We start from the raw sequence: 16,967 nt of genomic DNA on the forward strand, positions 1-16,967 counted from the left end.
TCAATTCTGTTTCAATTAGATTTGTTTGAACAATAATTTTTTTTATGTTAAGCCATGTTAAATAAACATAATTGAAGGTATTTAGAGACAGAAAGACTCCTGTCTATGTTGTTACAGCAGTCAAACAGTCGGTATCTCCAGCTCAGACAAGTCAGAGCCAATCGAGGACTCTGCTATTTCAAATACCAAGGTTGGTCCGCCTACATTATGCCTACCCCACACTACAGGATAATTTGCAAGATTATGGCCAAGATTCCCCCCTCCCGATTTTCTCGGGGGTGCTCCCGATTTGACGCGCGTCGGGCAGATAATCTTCCCAAATGATCCTGTAGTGTGTGGGGTTCAAAGATTCACAATCGGGAAGACTGCCTCTTCCCGATTGTGAATCGGGCATATCTAACATGTTAGATATTTACAACCCGACAGGCGATTGCATCTTGAGCAGAGAGCCAGTAGTAGCTGCGTTTCCATTACAGTTTTTCGCAAAATAATCTGGTCCGCGTCCGCGCCCGCAGCCCCGCACAGAAACAAAGAACGAGGAAATTGTCATCGAGGTGAAATACCCGTGCGTCTTTGAACGGGACGGAAAACTAATGCTATACTGCAAAGCACGTAGCCTACAACAAGCGCTTAGGTCTCATATGCTTCCCGCATCGGCGAGTGTCCCCACGGAAAAGTGAGTCAAATCAGCAGCCCCTCCACAAGGCACCTGTGCAGACGGTTTTCGCCTGGCCGTGCACAGTAGGCCTACACCCCGAATGGACGCGGCTGTCCGCGCAAATATTAGTTAAACAAATCCTTTCAGTGCAAATGCATTATAAAAACAAAAAATAAGATTTGTTTAGAAAACGAAATGACACAAATGTATTATTATTATTATTATTATTATTATTATTATTATTATTATTATTATTATTATTATTATCATTATTACTACTACTACACCCGGTGCGCACACTGAATAGGCATTTTAAAAGTTAACGTCGAGCCCTGCTTCCAAGGTGAATCTTCGGCATAATCTTCTAGTGTGTGGGGTTGCGTTTGAACAGACGCGATTGTGTGTGTGTCCCAAGATTGAAATGTTAAAAAATCGGCTCTCTCTGTCCTGTAGTGTGTGGGCTCTCAAGATTTTTATAATCTTCAAGGATTTGAAAATCCTGTAGTGTGGGGTAGGCATTAGTTAACCCTTTACTGGCTGTTTTTGAGACCTTTTTGACGAGAATTTATCCATGACTCGACTACTTTTTGGGAGTAGTGGATGACTATTAAGACGCAGTAGTTGTGAATGCTCTAACCTACATTCACATGCATGTGTGAGTAGAAACCTTCATCCCTGTCAGTGTATTCCCTCAGAGTAATCCTGTCCGTCAGTCTGTCTCCTCTACTCAGCGTCAGTCCAGTCCAGGGCTTCCTCTCCACCTTGTGTCTCCTCTACTCAGCATCAGTCCAGTCCAGGGCTTCCTCTCCACCTTGTGTCTCCTCTACTCAGCATCAGTCCAGTCCAGGGCTTCCTCTCCACCTTGTGTCTCCTCTACTCAGCGTTAGTCCAGTCCAGGGCTTCCTCTCCACCTTGTGTCTCCTCTACTCAGCGTCAGTCCAGTCCAGGGCTTCCTCTCCACCTTGTGTCTCCTCTACTCAGCGTCAGTCCAGTCCAGGGCTTCCTCTCCACCTTGAGCTCACCTCTTTTCACCACTTTCACCCAGACTCATGGCCCCCTGCTGGCTAAAGCCTCAGCCCTTGATCCAGCGAGCCGTGGCTCCAGTCCTGTACTTCATGCATCGCTGTTAATTAAGCGTTAACTCCCCCAAAAAGCAAATTTACTCAAAGGCACAGGCTTTGAATTTCATTAGAAAGCTTTTATGAAGGTTGGGTCATTTGTGATGGATGATGCCAAGCCTTTCTGTCTCCGTGCAGCCGACATCCTGGAGAGTTTTGACAGCCACCCGCCGCTCATCCTGCCCAGCAGCACCTTTCACCTGGAGCTGGGGAAACCCGTGGTGGAGCCGGCCCTGTTTGAGCAGCTCGCTCGTCTACAAGACTTCATCCGCCGCCTCCCCTGCGGTGAAACCCAAGCCGGGGCCGATCTGGAGCAGCAGGTAACGGCTCTCTGACCTGCTGACTCCCAGAGCTCGCCGACATAATGAGAAGCCAGCGGCAGTCAGGAAATGAGACACTTTGATGTTCCTCCATCTGTTATTGATTGACTTTATATTCCCCCACCTCAGACTCTCAACGGGACAGCCACAGACGGCCAGTCTGCGACCTCGCCCTCCGTCTCCGTCTTCCAGGATCCAGCCCGTCAGGTGGGCTCTGACCCTGTCGGCCGCCCCTCCCCGAGGCCAGAAGTGGACCTCGGCTTCCCTGCGGCGCCCCGCCAGGCCCGGGAGTCTCATGGTGACCTGAGCCGCTGCGAGGCTGTGCTGACCCAGAAGCTGAAGAGCCTGGAGCTGCAGAACACCCTCCCGGGCCAGGCCGACCTGGGCTGCCATAAGAGCCTGGCACTGGACCCGTCCTGCCTGCTCACGCCACCCAACACGCCGCAGGGCATGGAGCTGTCCGAGCTGGAGGCTGACCTGCAGGAGAGCACTCGGCAGCAGAAGGAAGGTAAGACAGCAGGCAGAGACATGCTGCTGTAGCCATGCAGGTCCTCACCTTTTGGGCAACAACGGCTGAGAGCAACCGATTGCTTTTCAACTTGGTTATTTCACCATCAGCCTGGTTACAGTATTCCAATCAGCGATAGAGAGTAGCAAAGGAGACACATTTATATAAAAATATCACAGATTATCTTGTTTCTTGCAAGCCACAGTAACAGCTGAAAGACATTTACTGAAAACTACCCGCAAAAGATTAATGAGTGTATGGCTACTGGCTAGGCATACAGTACATCATGTGCACAGAAACCACACTGCCACCATACACGCACAACAACATGACCGGAGCCATTGACGGCTTGCCTCCTCACAGCAGGTTCTGATTAAAGTGATAGAAACTCCTGTCATTGAGAATATGGCTTCCTGCGCTCAGACCTCGTCCCTCGTAGCTCACTGCTGCACTGAGCTCCTCCGCAAACCTAATTAACCAGCTTATGATTGACGGAGTCTATTATGGAAAGAATTTAGCGACTTGACCCCGCGGCCCTGCTGCATATTTGTCCCTAGCGGTTCCAGGACCACATAAAGGTGGCCCGACATAAGAGAGGTGGAGTTCCTTGGTCTTTTTAGTGGCTTTGGAGCTCAGGCATTTCAAGTGGAAGGCTGTGTCGCTCCCACAGGGCGGATTCTCTCCCTGTGCAAAGGAAAGAGCGTTTCCTCTCCAGGCCCGATTGTTTTTGGACGCCTCGCTCATGAGGTCATCTCTACAAGTCAGAGGGAATGAGTGAGAGAGTGGAGTTTGAGTTCTTCTCTAACGTTACTTCAACTTGAACTGTTTTGTGTGGTGGAGTCAGCGATGCTCTCTCTCTCCTACATGTAGCCCCCAGACCTTCAAAAACACTTTTTCTCTCATGTGATTGATTGATTGCTTGATTGATTGATTTTATTCTGGATAAAGAATAACAAATTCCAAGGGATGACATGCAAAAGTGTAAACACTTATTTATTTCCATCATGGCCCCTGGTCTTATAAAAACATGACATACAGTAACACATAACATCATATGAACAATACAGAACAGTCAACTGTTTGTGTAAGAAGTTCAACCGCGGCCTGTCGAGACCCCCTGTGTGGTGGTTGTGTGCAATCACAGCTGGGTTTATAAGCTCAAGGATCCATTTTGATTCTCTTATTCAGATTTCTTTACCTTCATTGGTCTTGTTCTATTTTCTGTATTAGTACCTTTATCACGATTTGAGTCATGATGATTGTGGAATAAGTTATTGGAGAATTGATTACCGTAATAAGTTTGTTAGTTTAGTTGTTGTTTTTTGTTCCCACTGCTCATGGAATTCCTGGAATATCATGGATTTTTTTAAATGTGTGTTCCAGACAAGGAACGCCATAGAATTTGACACATCCTCCTGAGGTAATATCAGGGGAATTTTACAAATGGGCCACTTTACAGGAATATAGCTGAATGTGTTTTACAACTTGTATCACACATGGTGTCATTGGATTAGCTGAGGTCATGGATGTGCATATCATCTCACCATGCAGAGCCTTACTTACCTTGGCCTCCCACATCACCATGCAGAGCCTTACCTTGGCCTCCCACATCACCATGCAGAGCCTTACCTTGGCCTCCCACATCACCATGCAGAGCCTTACCTTGGCCTCCCACATCACCATGCAGAGCCTTACCTTAGCCTCCCACATCACCATGCAGAGCCTTACCTTGGCCTCCCACATCACCATGCAGAGCCTTACCTTGGCCTCCCACATCACCATGCAGAGCCTTACCTTGGCCTCCCACATCACCATGCAGAGCCTTACCTTGGCCTCCCACATCACCATGCAGAGCCTTACCTTGGCCTCCCACATCACCATGCAGAGCCTTACCTTGGCCTCCCACATCACCATACAGAGCCTTACCTTGGCCTCCCACATCACCATGCAGAGCCTTACCTTGGCCTCCCACATCACCATGCAGAGCCTTACCTTGGCCTCCCACATCACCATGCAGAGCCTTACCTTGGCCTCCCACATCACCATACAGAGCCTTACCTTGGCCTCCCACATCTACCTCGCTGGTTGTGGCTCTGGAGTTGGTAACGTTAGTTTGGAAGCATTGCTAATCCTTTAATCTGGCCCCAAGAATGACAGAGAGGTGGTGATGTCAGGAGAGAAAGAATGACAGAGAGGTGGTGATGTCAGGAGAGAAAGGAGCAGTGGTCGACCCGTCATGGGAATTTACAGTTGGGTTGGTGCGTGGAATCTTAATCGGGACAGGCATTGTTCCGGGCAGGTCCGGCGTGGGGGGCAGACAGGCTGCGCGCTAGCGAAGGGAGGAGGGGGAAAAGGATGGGAATGTTTTGTCGGGAATGCTACTGTTGCTGCGTGGTTGTTGTGACAGGCTGACACACAGCGGCCCGGGAACCAGGCTGAGGAGGACCGTGCCTGAGGTTTCTGTTACAGCACTGCAGTGTGCTCTGAGATTCCCGTTACAGCACTCCAGTGTGCTCTGATGTTCCCGTTACAGCACTCCAGTGTGCTCTGAGGTTCTCGTTACAGCACTGCAGTGTGCTCTGAGGTTCCTGTTACAGCACTGCAGTGTGCTCTGAGGTTCCTGTTACAGTACTGCAGAGTGCTCTGAGGTTCTTGTTACAGCACTGCAGTGTGCTCTGAGGTTCTCGTTACAGTACTGCAGTGTGCTCTGAGGTTCTCGTTACAGCACTCCAGTGTGCTCTGAGGTTCTCGTTACAGCACTGCAGTGTGCTCTGAGGTTCTTGTTACAGTACTGCAGTGTGCTCTGAGGTTCTCGTTACAGCCCTCCAGTGTGCTCTGGGCTTCCCGTTACAGCACTCCAGTGTGCTCTGAGGTTCTCGTTACAGTACTGCAGTGTGCTCTGAGGTTCTCGTTACAGCACTCCAGTGTGCTCTGAGGTTCTCGTTACAGCACTGCAGTGTGCTCTGAGGTTCTCGTTACAGCACTGCAGTGTGCTCTGAGGTTCTCGTTACAGCACTGCAGTGTGCTCTGAGGTTCTCGTTACAGCCCTCCAGTGTGCTCTGGGCTTCCCGTTACAGCACTCCAGTGTGCTCTGAGGTTCTCGTTACAGCACTGCAGTGTGCTCTGAGGTTCTCGTTACAGCCCTCCAGTGTGCTCTGGGCTTCCCGTTACAGCACTCCAGTGTGCTCTGAGGTTCTCGTTACAGCACTGCAGTGTGTTCTGAGGTTCTCGTTACAGCACTGCAGTGTGCTCTGGGCTTCCCGTTACAGCACTTCAGTGTGCTCTGAGGTTCTCGTTACAGCACTTCAGTGTGCTCTGAGGTTCTCGTTACAGCACTTCAGTGTGCTTAGCTGCCTCTGTGCAGGTAGACTTTAAAAAGAGGGGCTAATATGTTGCTGAATGAGTGCCAAACTGTTTTATAATAAATAATCATGCCAACATTTCTGCAATAATTAAAAAAAATATCACTAGACCTCCCAAAGACACATGAACCCTCAACATCTCACCCTGTCCCTATGGAAAGCATTTTAATTGTGAAGTGTGCATGTTTGTGTGGGTTAGGGAGGGAATATTTTAACAATCAAAGGGACAGACCTGAGGACTTTCACCAGAAATAGCAACTCTGTACAATGCCGTTTAACACCAATAGACCTTATTCGCTAACCCCGGACAGCGCCATATTGTTGACATACTGTCCTGCAGCTGACAACTATAGTAACAGCCTTATTGTCGTTTCTGTTCCATTACAAAATAGCGATAGTGATGACAGCAATAAAAACCCCAGAGTTGTTGTTTGTATGCTGCCGTTAATGCCTGTAATAATAAACAAAAGAAAAAACGAGGTGAACAGACTTTGCTGTGAGGAGCTGTCAGAAAGTTTCACCTGTCTCTCCTAACTATCCACACATCTCCTGTGCTGCTGACGTATCCTCTGTCTCGCTCCCTTCACGTCTGTGGACGGTAGAGATAGAAACAAACCACGGGGACTTTATTGCTGTCATTACTACAGCCGTGTGTAACGCAGGTCACCATCCGAACACAATTGGAACGATACAGGTAACGCTAACGGCGGCTAGCTTCCTATAAACTCTGCTCTTACATAGGCTGTCACTTAAAGCGGCTGCGCTATGTCAACAACATGGCGGCAGTGGGCGTGCCCGTACGTGAGTGACGTCAATCGAATAAGGTCTATACTAAAAGAAAAGAAAGTTGAGAAAACAATAGACAGTAGGCCAAGGATTCATGATCCAGTTGGACTTTTGTGATCAGGGATCACCTGGACCCCAGCATAGAGGAAAATACTTCTTCCTTTCTCACCTCAAAACACTGCCCCCCCCCCACACACACACACACACACACACACCCACACACACACACACACACCCACACACACACACGCGCACACACACACACACACACACACACACACACACGCACACACACTTCACTCGCTTACATCCAACGACACTTTGGTTTGATGTGCACGTGTCTTCCTTTGTGTTGGTGCAGCCGGCGGATGTGCCGAGAGGAGGAAAGAGGATGTGGGAGAAGTGGGTGAAGAAGACCGAGAGGAAGTCTTTACGGTGGAGCTTCACAGAGGGCCACACGGCCTGGGCCTGGCACTTGTGGATGGATTGGTAAGACATTGTTATTTCACTGCTCTCTCTTATTCCTCTCTATGACCTTTAATTTAGCCAAGAGTAATTACAGGAAGTACAGTGGGTAGTACTGAATTTGAAAGACCAGATTGTTCAAAAACATCAGCGACATGAGACTCTTATTTTGTCAAACGATTTCAGTGGGACAAGCAGCTCAGAAAAAGCTTGTATAGCTGCTCAGATCTCACGGTAGGAGGCTAATCAGATTAGACTCTAAACTGTAGGGATTTAATGTGGGCAGATTGAAAGCACAGCACACTACCTATCCAATCAAACTCAATGCTTTTACTCAGAGACAGGCCGTTTTGCAGCACCATCCAGTGCTGAGGACTGAGGAGCCAATAGGGCTGAATGATGCACTTTGTAATTAACATACATTCCTATTTTCATACTGTCTGAACAGATGTTTGCAGCTTTGTACAGGAATGTATTTTTAAATATAAATATATCATTACAATAAATGCTTTGAAAAGCATCATAATTTGATTCTACGTACTTTATAATACAGTATATAAACAGTTATTAACAGTTATATAGCTGTTTATGTGATTTGGAAAAGCACCTTAACATAGAGCAAGCGCGTCAATCCACTTTCAATTCAATCAATTCTGGAAGAGATTTTCCTTCAAAATTCAAATAGTGACATACTTTTAGCATGATATCATCCTATCCCACTTATTAATAACAAGAACGGGTGCTCTATCATTACCAAACAAGCTGCAGTTTCTGTTTACATTGTAAATTGATTCCATTAAAAATTAACTGACTGCTACTGTGTGTAAAGATCTTTATGTTTCATTTGTGCAAGATGGAACATATCACACGTATAGGTTTACCTAGTGTAAGATCCTTTTTAGAAAAGCGTGTGAAGATTTCTTCTCTAGTAATTCAAATCAATTTCAGTTTTAATCCAGACAGGCATTTCTCTAATGACTACTGCTTCCATATTCATCACTTTGTCTGCTTTTCTCATTCTGATATGTGCATTTTTCCCCATTGATTTCTGTGTGATGGATGAGTGGTGTTGAGAAATCTGATACACACCAGAGCCTCCTGTAGGTCTCTCTGTTGAGTCTTCATGCTGCCTCCTCTCTGTGCTGTCTCCTGTCTGTATAGAAAACGCCCCTGAAGATGAGTGGGATTTATATCAAGTCTGTGGTTCCTGACTCCCCTGCCGCTCAGTGTCAGAAGCTCAGACTGGGCGATCGCATCCTGGCTGTTAATGGCATCAGTCTGGTTGGCATGGAGTACCACATGTAAGTGTGAATACTGTACTATGTTAAATATTTAAAGATTCAATACTACTATGATACCACAGCAAACAAGAAAGAACTATCAAGCAGTGCCACAGAACAGCCACTGTGCTTTATTTGAACCAAAAGAACCATATAGGCCTAAGTACTTTAAAGGATTAGGTTGGTGTTTTTCATGCATTGCTACTGTACGTCAACAAATCTTATGAAAATAACAAAATCAACAATGTGTTTACTCTACTCCCATTACCTTCTGAAGATGCTTTTTCTAAGTTACTTGTTTTTCCACAGTTCACTAGCATTGTAACAACCTTTGCACAGTGATTTCAATGTAGGTTAGGTGTTCGTCATGTCGGCTAAATGGAATAGTTCCATATTTTGCTCCTGGTGCTAGTTGGACCACCAGGATTCAGTTCAAGACGTGATGGACGGTTTGATACGGTTCACCATAATTAATTAAATTAACTTTTTGTCACTTTGCAAGAACTACCGTACTGCAGTCCACTTTGAAGAACCAGATTCTTAGACTTGCATGTAGTGGTGAACGTAGTCGGCAGGTTTTGGTGAAAGTATCGAACATTTCAAAAATGTAACATTGACGTTGATCTTTCATGACATAGTATCAACATTACAGTTAAGGTGACGACACTAGCTTGCATACAAATGGACATGCCAACATGAGCTTGATCCCCTCCTCTTTATCTGTTCATCACTTTGTTGTGTCTGTCTCTGCTTCCGTCTTTCACAGAGGCAGAGAGCTGATCCGATCGTCTGGAGACACCCTCAGACTGCTGGTTGCCAAGGTGGAGTCGAGAGCGAGCAGCAAAGCTTCAGCTAGCACTAAATGCTGAAGGAAGATCTCTCTTCGACTATCAAGTGCAATTGGACACGCTGGAGGAGACGCAGTCGTGCATTCATATTCTCCCTCCTCTATCCCAGGGTGTTGAGTGTATATCCGTGTTTCTTCTCACAGCATGTGTTCCCTCAACCAAAGGAAGGTGGACATGGTCGGTGCCTTCTCATTTCTGACTTCTATTGCGAGAAGACTATTCTATAAGGCTGTACTATAGAGCGTATGAGGCAACCAACCAAAGCAGCAAGACTGATTCTCCTTTTGCTCCTCTCATCTCATGAGCCACTGTGAATGCCATCTCATACCAAAGAAACTGTGGGCATTTGTTGCAAGACGGATGGTCAAGACAAGATTTCAAAACTAAGTCCCTTCGCTGTCCCGGCTTCTTGCTGGCCTATAAAAAACTGTCAGGCTAGACTCCATGCTCATAAAACATGGGTTTGGGAGTGAAGAATATAGCCGTCTGTGGTAATGGGCAGCCTCAACTTGTGAAAGAATGACTTCAATGTCCTTATGGCCAGTGGATGTAAAAACAGAAAAAAGAAAAGTGCAGTTTGCGAGTAACTGGAATTTTTACATTCATTTTAAATGAATGATGGCTTTCACAATTATTTCAAAACCGACTCACACTTACAGAATGTCTAGCTTTTCATTGTGTCCTTTAGAATAATAAACGGACCTTGCCATCATAGATTTCCCACATTTTATTGCAGAAATACACTACTTGAAAAAACAACAACAACTGATTGTTACCGGTCGGTCAACTCAAGTTCAAGTGAGTTGTAACAGTAAATATACAGGCTGAGGAACAGGAATTTTCTGACACAAAATCTGCAGATACAGATGTCAGAAATACAATATAATATCCAGATACTTATGCTACATGCAGACAGAATTGGAATGTACAATATAAAAATGGGAATTGGGATTTTTGTCTGAAATGCATGTTTTCACACAGTGATATGAGTGGAATACTGCAGCAGTAATGCTGGAGGGATGGATGGAACGGGTACTCTACGATGGCTATCTAACTAACTGTAGTAACAGACTGTCATAATGTATAGGTTCCTCAGCTTAAATCAAATAACTTAATTTGAGGTGTTTTAACGGCATTACTGTTGTCATCTACATACAAATACACAGTAGCTACATGGTATCAAAGCCGTACTATAGTACTTTGGACTCATATCCACAAGCATAAAGTATCTTAGAAGAAAAATGCTGATCTGAAAGCAGTTAACAGGAGTCTATCAGGAAACTGATAAGAATTTCTCAGTTCTTCTAAATACAGTGGTTGATATTTTCATGTATTTAACATTGCTGCTGTAAAACGACATTCTGTAGCATATTATGCAATCTGTCAACCTGTGTTTTCATCTCTTTGCTGCCAGGGTAACAGTGTTAAGTCTTCAAGTGTATTGACGACAAAGAGTATTCCATTTTGTAATATTTATATTGACCAGTATTTTTGAACCTATGGAATAAATATTATTTTGACTTTGAAAAGCTTCCAGTGACGGTGCCTGCTTTGCTCACATGTAGAAACAGCCCTGCAGTGTGGAGTCACAGATAAAGCAGCGACACACTTTGGCGTGGATTAGATTTCCAGATGGAGGCCAACAGTCTGTGAGCGGGTGGAGCAGCAGGAAAGCGTGGGTGTGTCTCCTGCATGGCACGCTTTAGTGGGGCACCGCATCAGCCGCTGTTTATAGCTGCTCTGTGGTTTCCACTAGCCCAGCACTTTCCACTACACTGCTGCCTCTCAGCTGGCCCACACTGCAGCCCCTGTGCCCCGAGGCCCGCCTTCAAAACACTTTTATTTGTGCTATAAAACAGAAATGTAAACATGCTGCATGCTCATACTTCATTTAAACACTGGTGTGTGTGCACATATTTAAGCATCGAGTAAATGCTTAAACATGCCAAGCTGCTGAGTGTCAGGCTCCCCCCCGCAGGTTTCTGCCATGAATTCTCTTAAGACAGATTCTGTAATCACTCTGAGTAGTAACTCAGGCTGCGTGCACACCGCAGGCCTCAGCTCTCAATTGCTGATTATTATAATTTTTTTGATGACTCTTGATAGCTATTCTAGAACAGTGGTTCTCAACCTGGGGGTCGGGACCCCCCAGGGGGTCGTGAGATTATTTTGGGGGGTCGTGGGATGGTTGTCAAAAGAGAGAGAAAAAAAAAAAAAATTCTCCCATGATGATTACATCTCCAATACCAATGTTTTAATGTATCATAAAGCTATATAAACTTATAAAGTTTTTTTGGGGGTTGCGGCTCAAAAAGGTTGAGAACCACTGTTCTAGAATATAACCTATCCAAAACTAATATGAACTGACAGCAATGTCAACAACAAGTGTACGTGTCCCTGCATTGTATTATTTTTTTATGACTCTTCATACCTATTCTAGAATATTGTTAGACGATGTCACCGATGATGATCATGATAGATGATGTCAACGCTGATGATGTTGATGTCAACAGTGATGATGTCAACAGTAATGATGTCATCATTGAAGACGATGTCATCATTGATGATGTCACTGATTATGTCCTGTTTATAAAGTGTCAAGTGCATCAAGCCTGTCAAGTGTCTGTGCGTGGGTCCACTAGTCTACCACCTAACAAATATAACTTGTCCAAAACTAATATGAACTGACAGCAATGTCAACAACATGTGTACGTGTAACCTGCGTTGTACTGTATAACGCCCCCTGCAGCTGGGAATTGAACTCAGAACCTCCGGCTGTCGACACTCCTATGGGCATGTCACAAGAGCATCTTTTGAGGTTCACCACGCCCCTAAACCTCACTCTTATCCGGGTCACGCCACAAATGTAACCTGCGTTGTATTACGTCCCCCGCAGCTGGGGATCGAACTCGGAACCTCCGGCATGGAGGCAGATGCTCCAGCGAGCAGGCTAAAACCCATAAGCTCTACCATCTGTCACTAGAGCATCTCTTGAGGTGTTGGGGAGGGTAACAGACATCACATTTCACTTACAGTATATATATATATTATATACTTTGTTTATTTTGTTTGTATATTGAGGTACAACCGGATGTTATGGTTATGTTTATATATAATTTGGTGTGATAGTGTCTTGTAATCCCATGTGGGATGGGCCAGAAATGGCATGACACGAAAATAAAAACTAACTAACTAACTACAGTACTGAATCACATGTGAGGGCACAAAAAGAAAAAGAAAACAATTACGGTAGATTGTCAGTTGAAGTGTGAAAGTAGGCTTAATGATGGGACAGATGAATCTTCAGAAATGCAATCTCCACATTAAACACTATCACACACTTATATAATTTAGCTCAAGTGGCCTCTGCTGAATCCAGCAAGAGAAGGCTTTGACCCAAAGTAGTGGTCACAGTTGAGGATGGGACAGTCCGGGAACGGCAGCCTGTAGTCATAGAAAACCACCGCCTCCGGAGGGGATTCCTCTGGCCCTCCTGTGAAGCCACACTCCTCCAGGGAGCGCTCTGGGGGCATGTAGGCGTTCTGTGTGGGCACCCTGGTCCGGAAAACCTCCAGACTGGAGGTCTGGATCCCAACCCGGTCCTGGATCATCCTGATCAGACTGAAAACCCTGCTGCTGCTTGGCAGAACCACCTCAAAGTTCCCTGAGTGGGCTCCAGCAGACTCCAACGCTACGGGTCTGACTCTCAGACGAATGAACCTGTGTGACCTGTATGGTGAGGGACAAAATGCCATGTTAGATGGTGAACTGTCAAGTGATTTTACCATTTCTATGAAGCTTATTACCTCTGCAAACCAGAGGTAGGCGGGAGATCATGTTTTTCCCCTTGTTTGTTTGTCCATCTGTCTGTCTGTCTGTCTGTCTGTCTGTCAGCAAGATATCTCAAAAAGTTATGAACGGATTTGCATGAACCCTTGTAGAACAGTAGGTCATGGACCAACTTAGAACCAATTAACTTTCCACGCCCACTCAAAAGGGCACGCTGTAATGGGTGTGGTCAATCACAAAAAGGCCCCTAACTTCCAAACGGATTCAAGATTCAAAATTATTTTAATAGCCATAGTGAATAATCATATTACAAATGAGGAATTTGTCTTTGTGAAGGAGCAGACTGAGACAATCTTCAAATTATAAATTATAATGTGCAAGTAAAAGTCCTTTAAAGTGACATAGCGGGTCCATGTAAATGTCCATGCAATAAGTCCACTTAAAATATACAGCAAGTCCTTAAGTGATATATAATGGGGGGGTTGTAAAATGTCCATCTAAGATGTCAAGTAAAAGTCCTTTAAGTGTCCGATGGCATAATGTCTATGGGTGATTTAGTGCTGAATAAGAGTGTCAGAAATAACTGTCTCCAGTAGCTCGGTTAACCTCACACACATGGAGTTTTGGTAGCAGCAATTTGTGGCTGGATCTCAACATGTTTAGAATTTGTCAAGAGCTGCTTGTTTGTTCCAAATGAGCCACAAAGATTTGTGAAAGAATTTCTCCCGGGACAAAACTTCATGGCTGTCTGGCTATACCACTTTATTTTACACCACCCCAAGACAAACATACTCCCACCATGCATTCTGAATAGACGGGGAGTGAATGTGACTTGTGACTTTGTTATGTAACATCCTGGCATAACCGCTTATAACCGTCTATATGTCCATCACCTATAACTTTTTCTTTTGCATGTTTTTAGCAGGGGGGTCCTATCTGGAGGAACCCCCAGGGGAGCACGGGGAGAACACGCAAACTCCACACAGAAAGGCCCTTTTGACAAACCCACCTGGGCAGTGGGGACTGAGGACATGGGAATGGGGACACACCCTCAGCACTCAGGTGGGAATTTAACCCGGGACCTTCTTGCTGTGAGGCAACAGTGCTACCACTGCACCACCGTGCCCACCATCACGTCTAACTTTGCGCTTGTGTTCTACAGGTATACCTGTGCTTGTCAGGTTGGTTTGGGCTCCACAGTCTCAGCTGACAGTGTGGACATCGCTGCAGATCCTCTTTAGTGACTTCCAAACAGAAGGCGTCTTCTGTCGTCACATCCGCTCCTCCTTGTTGAATGTCCCCCTCAGACATCTGGGTGTCAAGCTCACTCCTTTCACTCAGTCTTGTGGTTTTAAAACACACATGTCACAGTTACTTTGTGAAAGCAAAAAAAAACTAAGATACTCATCATAGAGAAAATAGCTTAGTTTTACCTCAGTCCCTGTAATTGTCTGCTTAAGTCTCTGTAATTGATCAGGCCATTGTTGCCGGTCTTCAGCAGCTGAGCCAGCACGTGCAGCTGAAACTGCTGACACGGGATGCCCAAGTCCATCAGACCTTCCACCAGTGACATGGGATTCAATGAAAAACAGATATAGCTCATAATATAGGGGTTCAATCCATATGGATTTTCAAGGGCTGATACCGATATTTTTTAGACTGACTGAAGTCTCCAATACCCAGTTTGTGCTATTCAATATACACTTGACAATTCTGTATCCCTCCAGAATTTGAAAAGGCCTCTGAAACAGCATGTAGTCCATCATGGGGGACACTCAAACTCTCCATCGAATCCCAGGATAATAAAATGTAGGGTTAGCAGCACATTAAGGCCTCACCTATCAATTATGGGGAACTCTGGGATAATTAGCCCTTTAAATTAAGAATTACTGTACAAAAACAACTGAATAATTGAATAAACAAACTGCAAAAAACACATCAATGTCGGTGTTACAGACTGTTTTTTGTAGCTGTGGTCGGGGAGGAAGCTCAACTCATATCAGAGTTGGTCCACATGCTGGCTGATATTGGATATTTAAAAAGAGCTAAGGCTATTGCTCATAATGTGTTTTTCATCCCTAGAAGCAGAATTTAATTTACTCGACAAATGGGTTTGACTCATTGCCCTCGCAAGGATGCTCTTGTGATGATTTATCTACGAGGACTCCAATAAAACCTGGACAAATGGAAATGTCTCCAGCAGTATACGTTTTCCTCGCTATAGATCTATGAAGAGAGGTGATGCTATCTACTCTGTGAATCAGCCTGGGAACTGGTCTGCAGCAACACACATATCACCATGTGGGCTCCATGGTCGACTTAAAGCTGACTGGGCTCAAACCTTCAGGAGGATGAATGCTGCCTTCAGTACCAAAGTACAGTTTACTCTGGTGTCTGTTGTTTACCAGACAAAAGGAACATTGTTCTGGTTTTGTTTCCCAGAGCCAGCTGCTGCTATCGACAGGGGGGATGAGAGGGCCACAGGGAGCCATCCAGGAAATAAGCAACTACTTGCATTATTAAAAGTCTGAGTCACAATGCTGCCCATAATACTTCAGTGAAACCGCACTGTGGCATTTGGTCCAAACTGCCTCGCATATCTCTTTCTAATCTCTTCTTCCCCCGAGTTGATCTCTATCTGACATTCAAAGGAGCCATAGTCGGCAGTGAGGTTTGCCATGAAAGATGACAACAGAGGTTTCAGTTTGAGCGGCCATAGATCTTCATGCACAGATAGAGTAATCCTACCAAATGCCATAATTGTTTCCACCGGAGCGACAAGACGGGTGGGAGCGATGTTTCCCACAGCGGGTTCAGGCTGGGAAAGAGGGTGTAGAGAGGAGATGGATTACCCTGCTCAAAGTGCTCTGGGCGGACTGATCCGCTTCTGTCTGGCTCTCTGAGGCTGAGCAGCTCCTCCACTGGCTGCTGCTGGACACCAAACCAGCGGATCATCTCCTCCAGGAAGCTGTCCAACTCCGGCCCGCTGGACCTGAAGGCCTGGCAGGCTTTCTCCAGGGCTGCCTAACGGAGTTTCAGTCAATCATACCAACACCAAGTTAATTTGTCAGTTCACGCCAAACCAGCTCAGTGGGAATATTGTTACAGAATGCTCTTCTATTATGAATTTTGTTTTTCAATATTCATATTCATCTTTGCTCTCCATAATGATAAATAATGTTGGTTAAAGTGGTCATCCTTCCTTTATTGTTTGTTTCAAGATTCTAGATTAATTGTAGTAGCCATAGTGAGTAATTAGATTACAAACGAGGAATTTGACTTGACTGAATTATATGTGCAAAGAAGTGTCATAAGGGGTGGGGTGGTGGGGTACTAGGATAGTGTCTTTGGGGTAATGTCCATGGGGGGGATCTCAGCCCATTACTGCAGCCGGTGGTGCTCAGAGGGGGAGGGAGTCCTGATTCGTGGGGGCTTTTGGATCACATTGAAGAGGCCTGTGGCAGTTTGGTCGAAGCTGTTCCTCTCTTGAGAGATTCTGGTACTGCCAGAGATGCAGTCTTCTGCCATGGGGGAGGACCTTGAAGAGTCTATGTCCTGGCTGGATTGGGTCGGCCATGATTTTCTCAGACCGCTTTAGCATCCTGGTAGCCTGGGAACCTGATCAATCTGCCAGCTAGCTCATGTTTCATTTGCCGTGGCAGCTGCATCTGCTGTCTGACCCCGCTCCCCTTTTAACACTTTTCCACCAGCCTAAAAAGGACCGGGCCAATCACAGCCCTTTATTACACACCACGTTGTTACTCATCTGATTGGTCAATCACAGAATTCTACGTCTTTTATTTATTTCCAAACCGCTGCTAGCAGCACATTGC

General features: G+C 45.5%; 1 protein-coding gene across 1 annotated transcript in view; it reads left to right on the plus strand.

Annotated features, from left to right (window-relative positions):
• The window catches only part of radil2a (Ras association and DIL domains 2a), a gene marked incomplete at its 5' end in the record, with an annotated part of 35,702 nt that extends 24,875 nt beyond the window's left edge, over window positions 1–10,827 (plus strand). Inside the window, 5 exons of the mRNA XM_083649660.1 lie at window positions 1,851–2,096; window positions 2,226–2,604; window positions 7,114–7,241; window positions 8,379–8,518; window positions 9,264–10,827. Coding sequence (XP_083505786.1) covers window positions 1,851–2,096; window positions 2,226–2,604; window positions 7,114–7,241; window positions 8,379–8,518; window positions 9,264–9,366 — 996 coding nt within the window. The 3' untranslated portion in view covers window positions 9,367–10,827. The remainder of the gene's footprint in view (window positions 1–1,850; window positions 2,097–2,225; window positions 2,605–7,113; window positions 7,242–8,378; window positions 8,519–9,263) is intronic.
• Between the last annotated feature and the right edge of the window lie 6,140 nt (window positions 10,828–16,967).

This window comes from Poromitra crassiceps (genome assembly GCF_964638095.1).
Source record: "Poromitra crassiceps genome assembly, chromosome: 13".
Taxonomy (NCBI): domain Eukaryota; kingdom Metazoa; phylum Chordata; class Actinopteri; order Beryciformes; family Melamphaidae; genus Poromitra; species Poromitra crassiceps.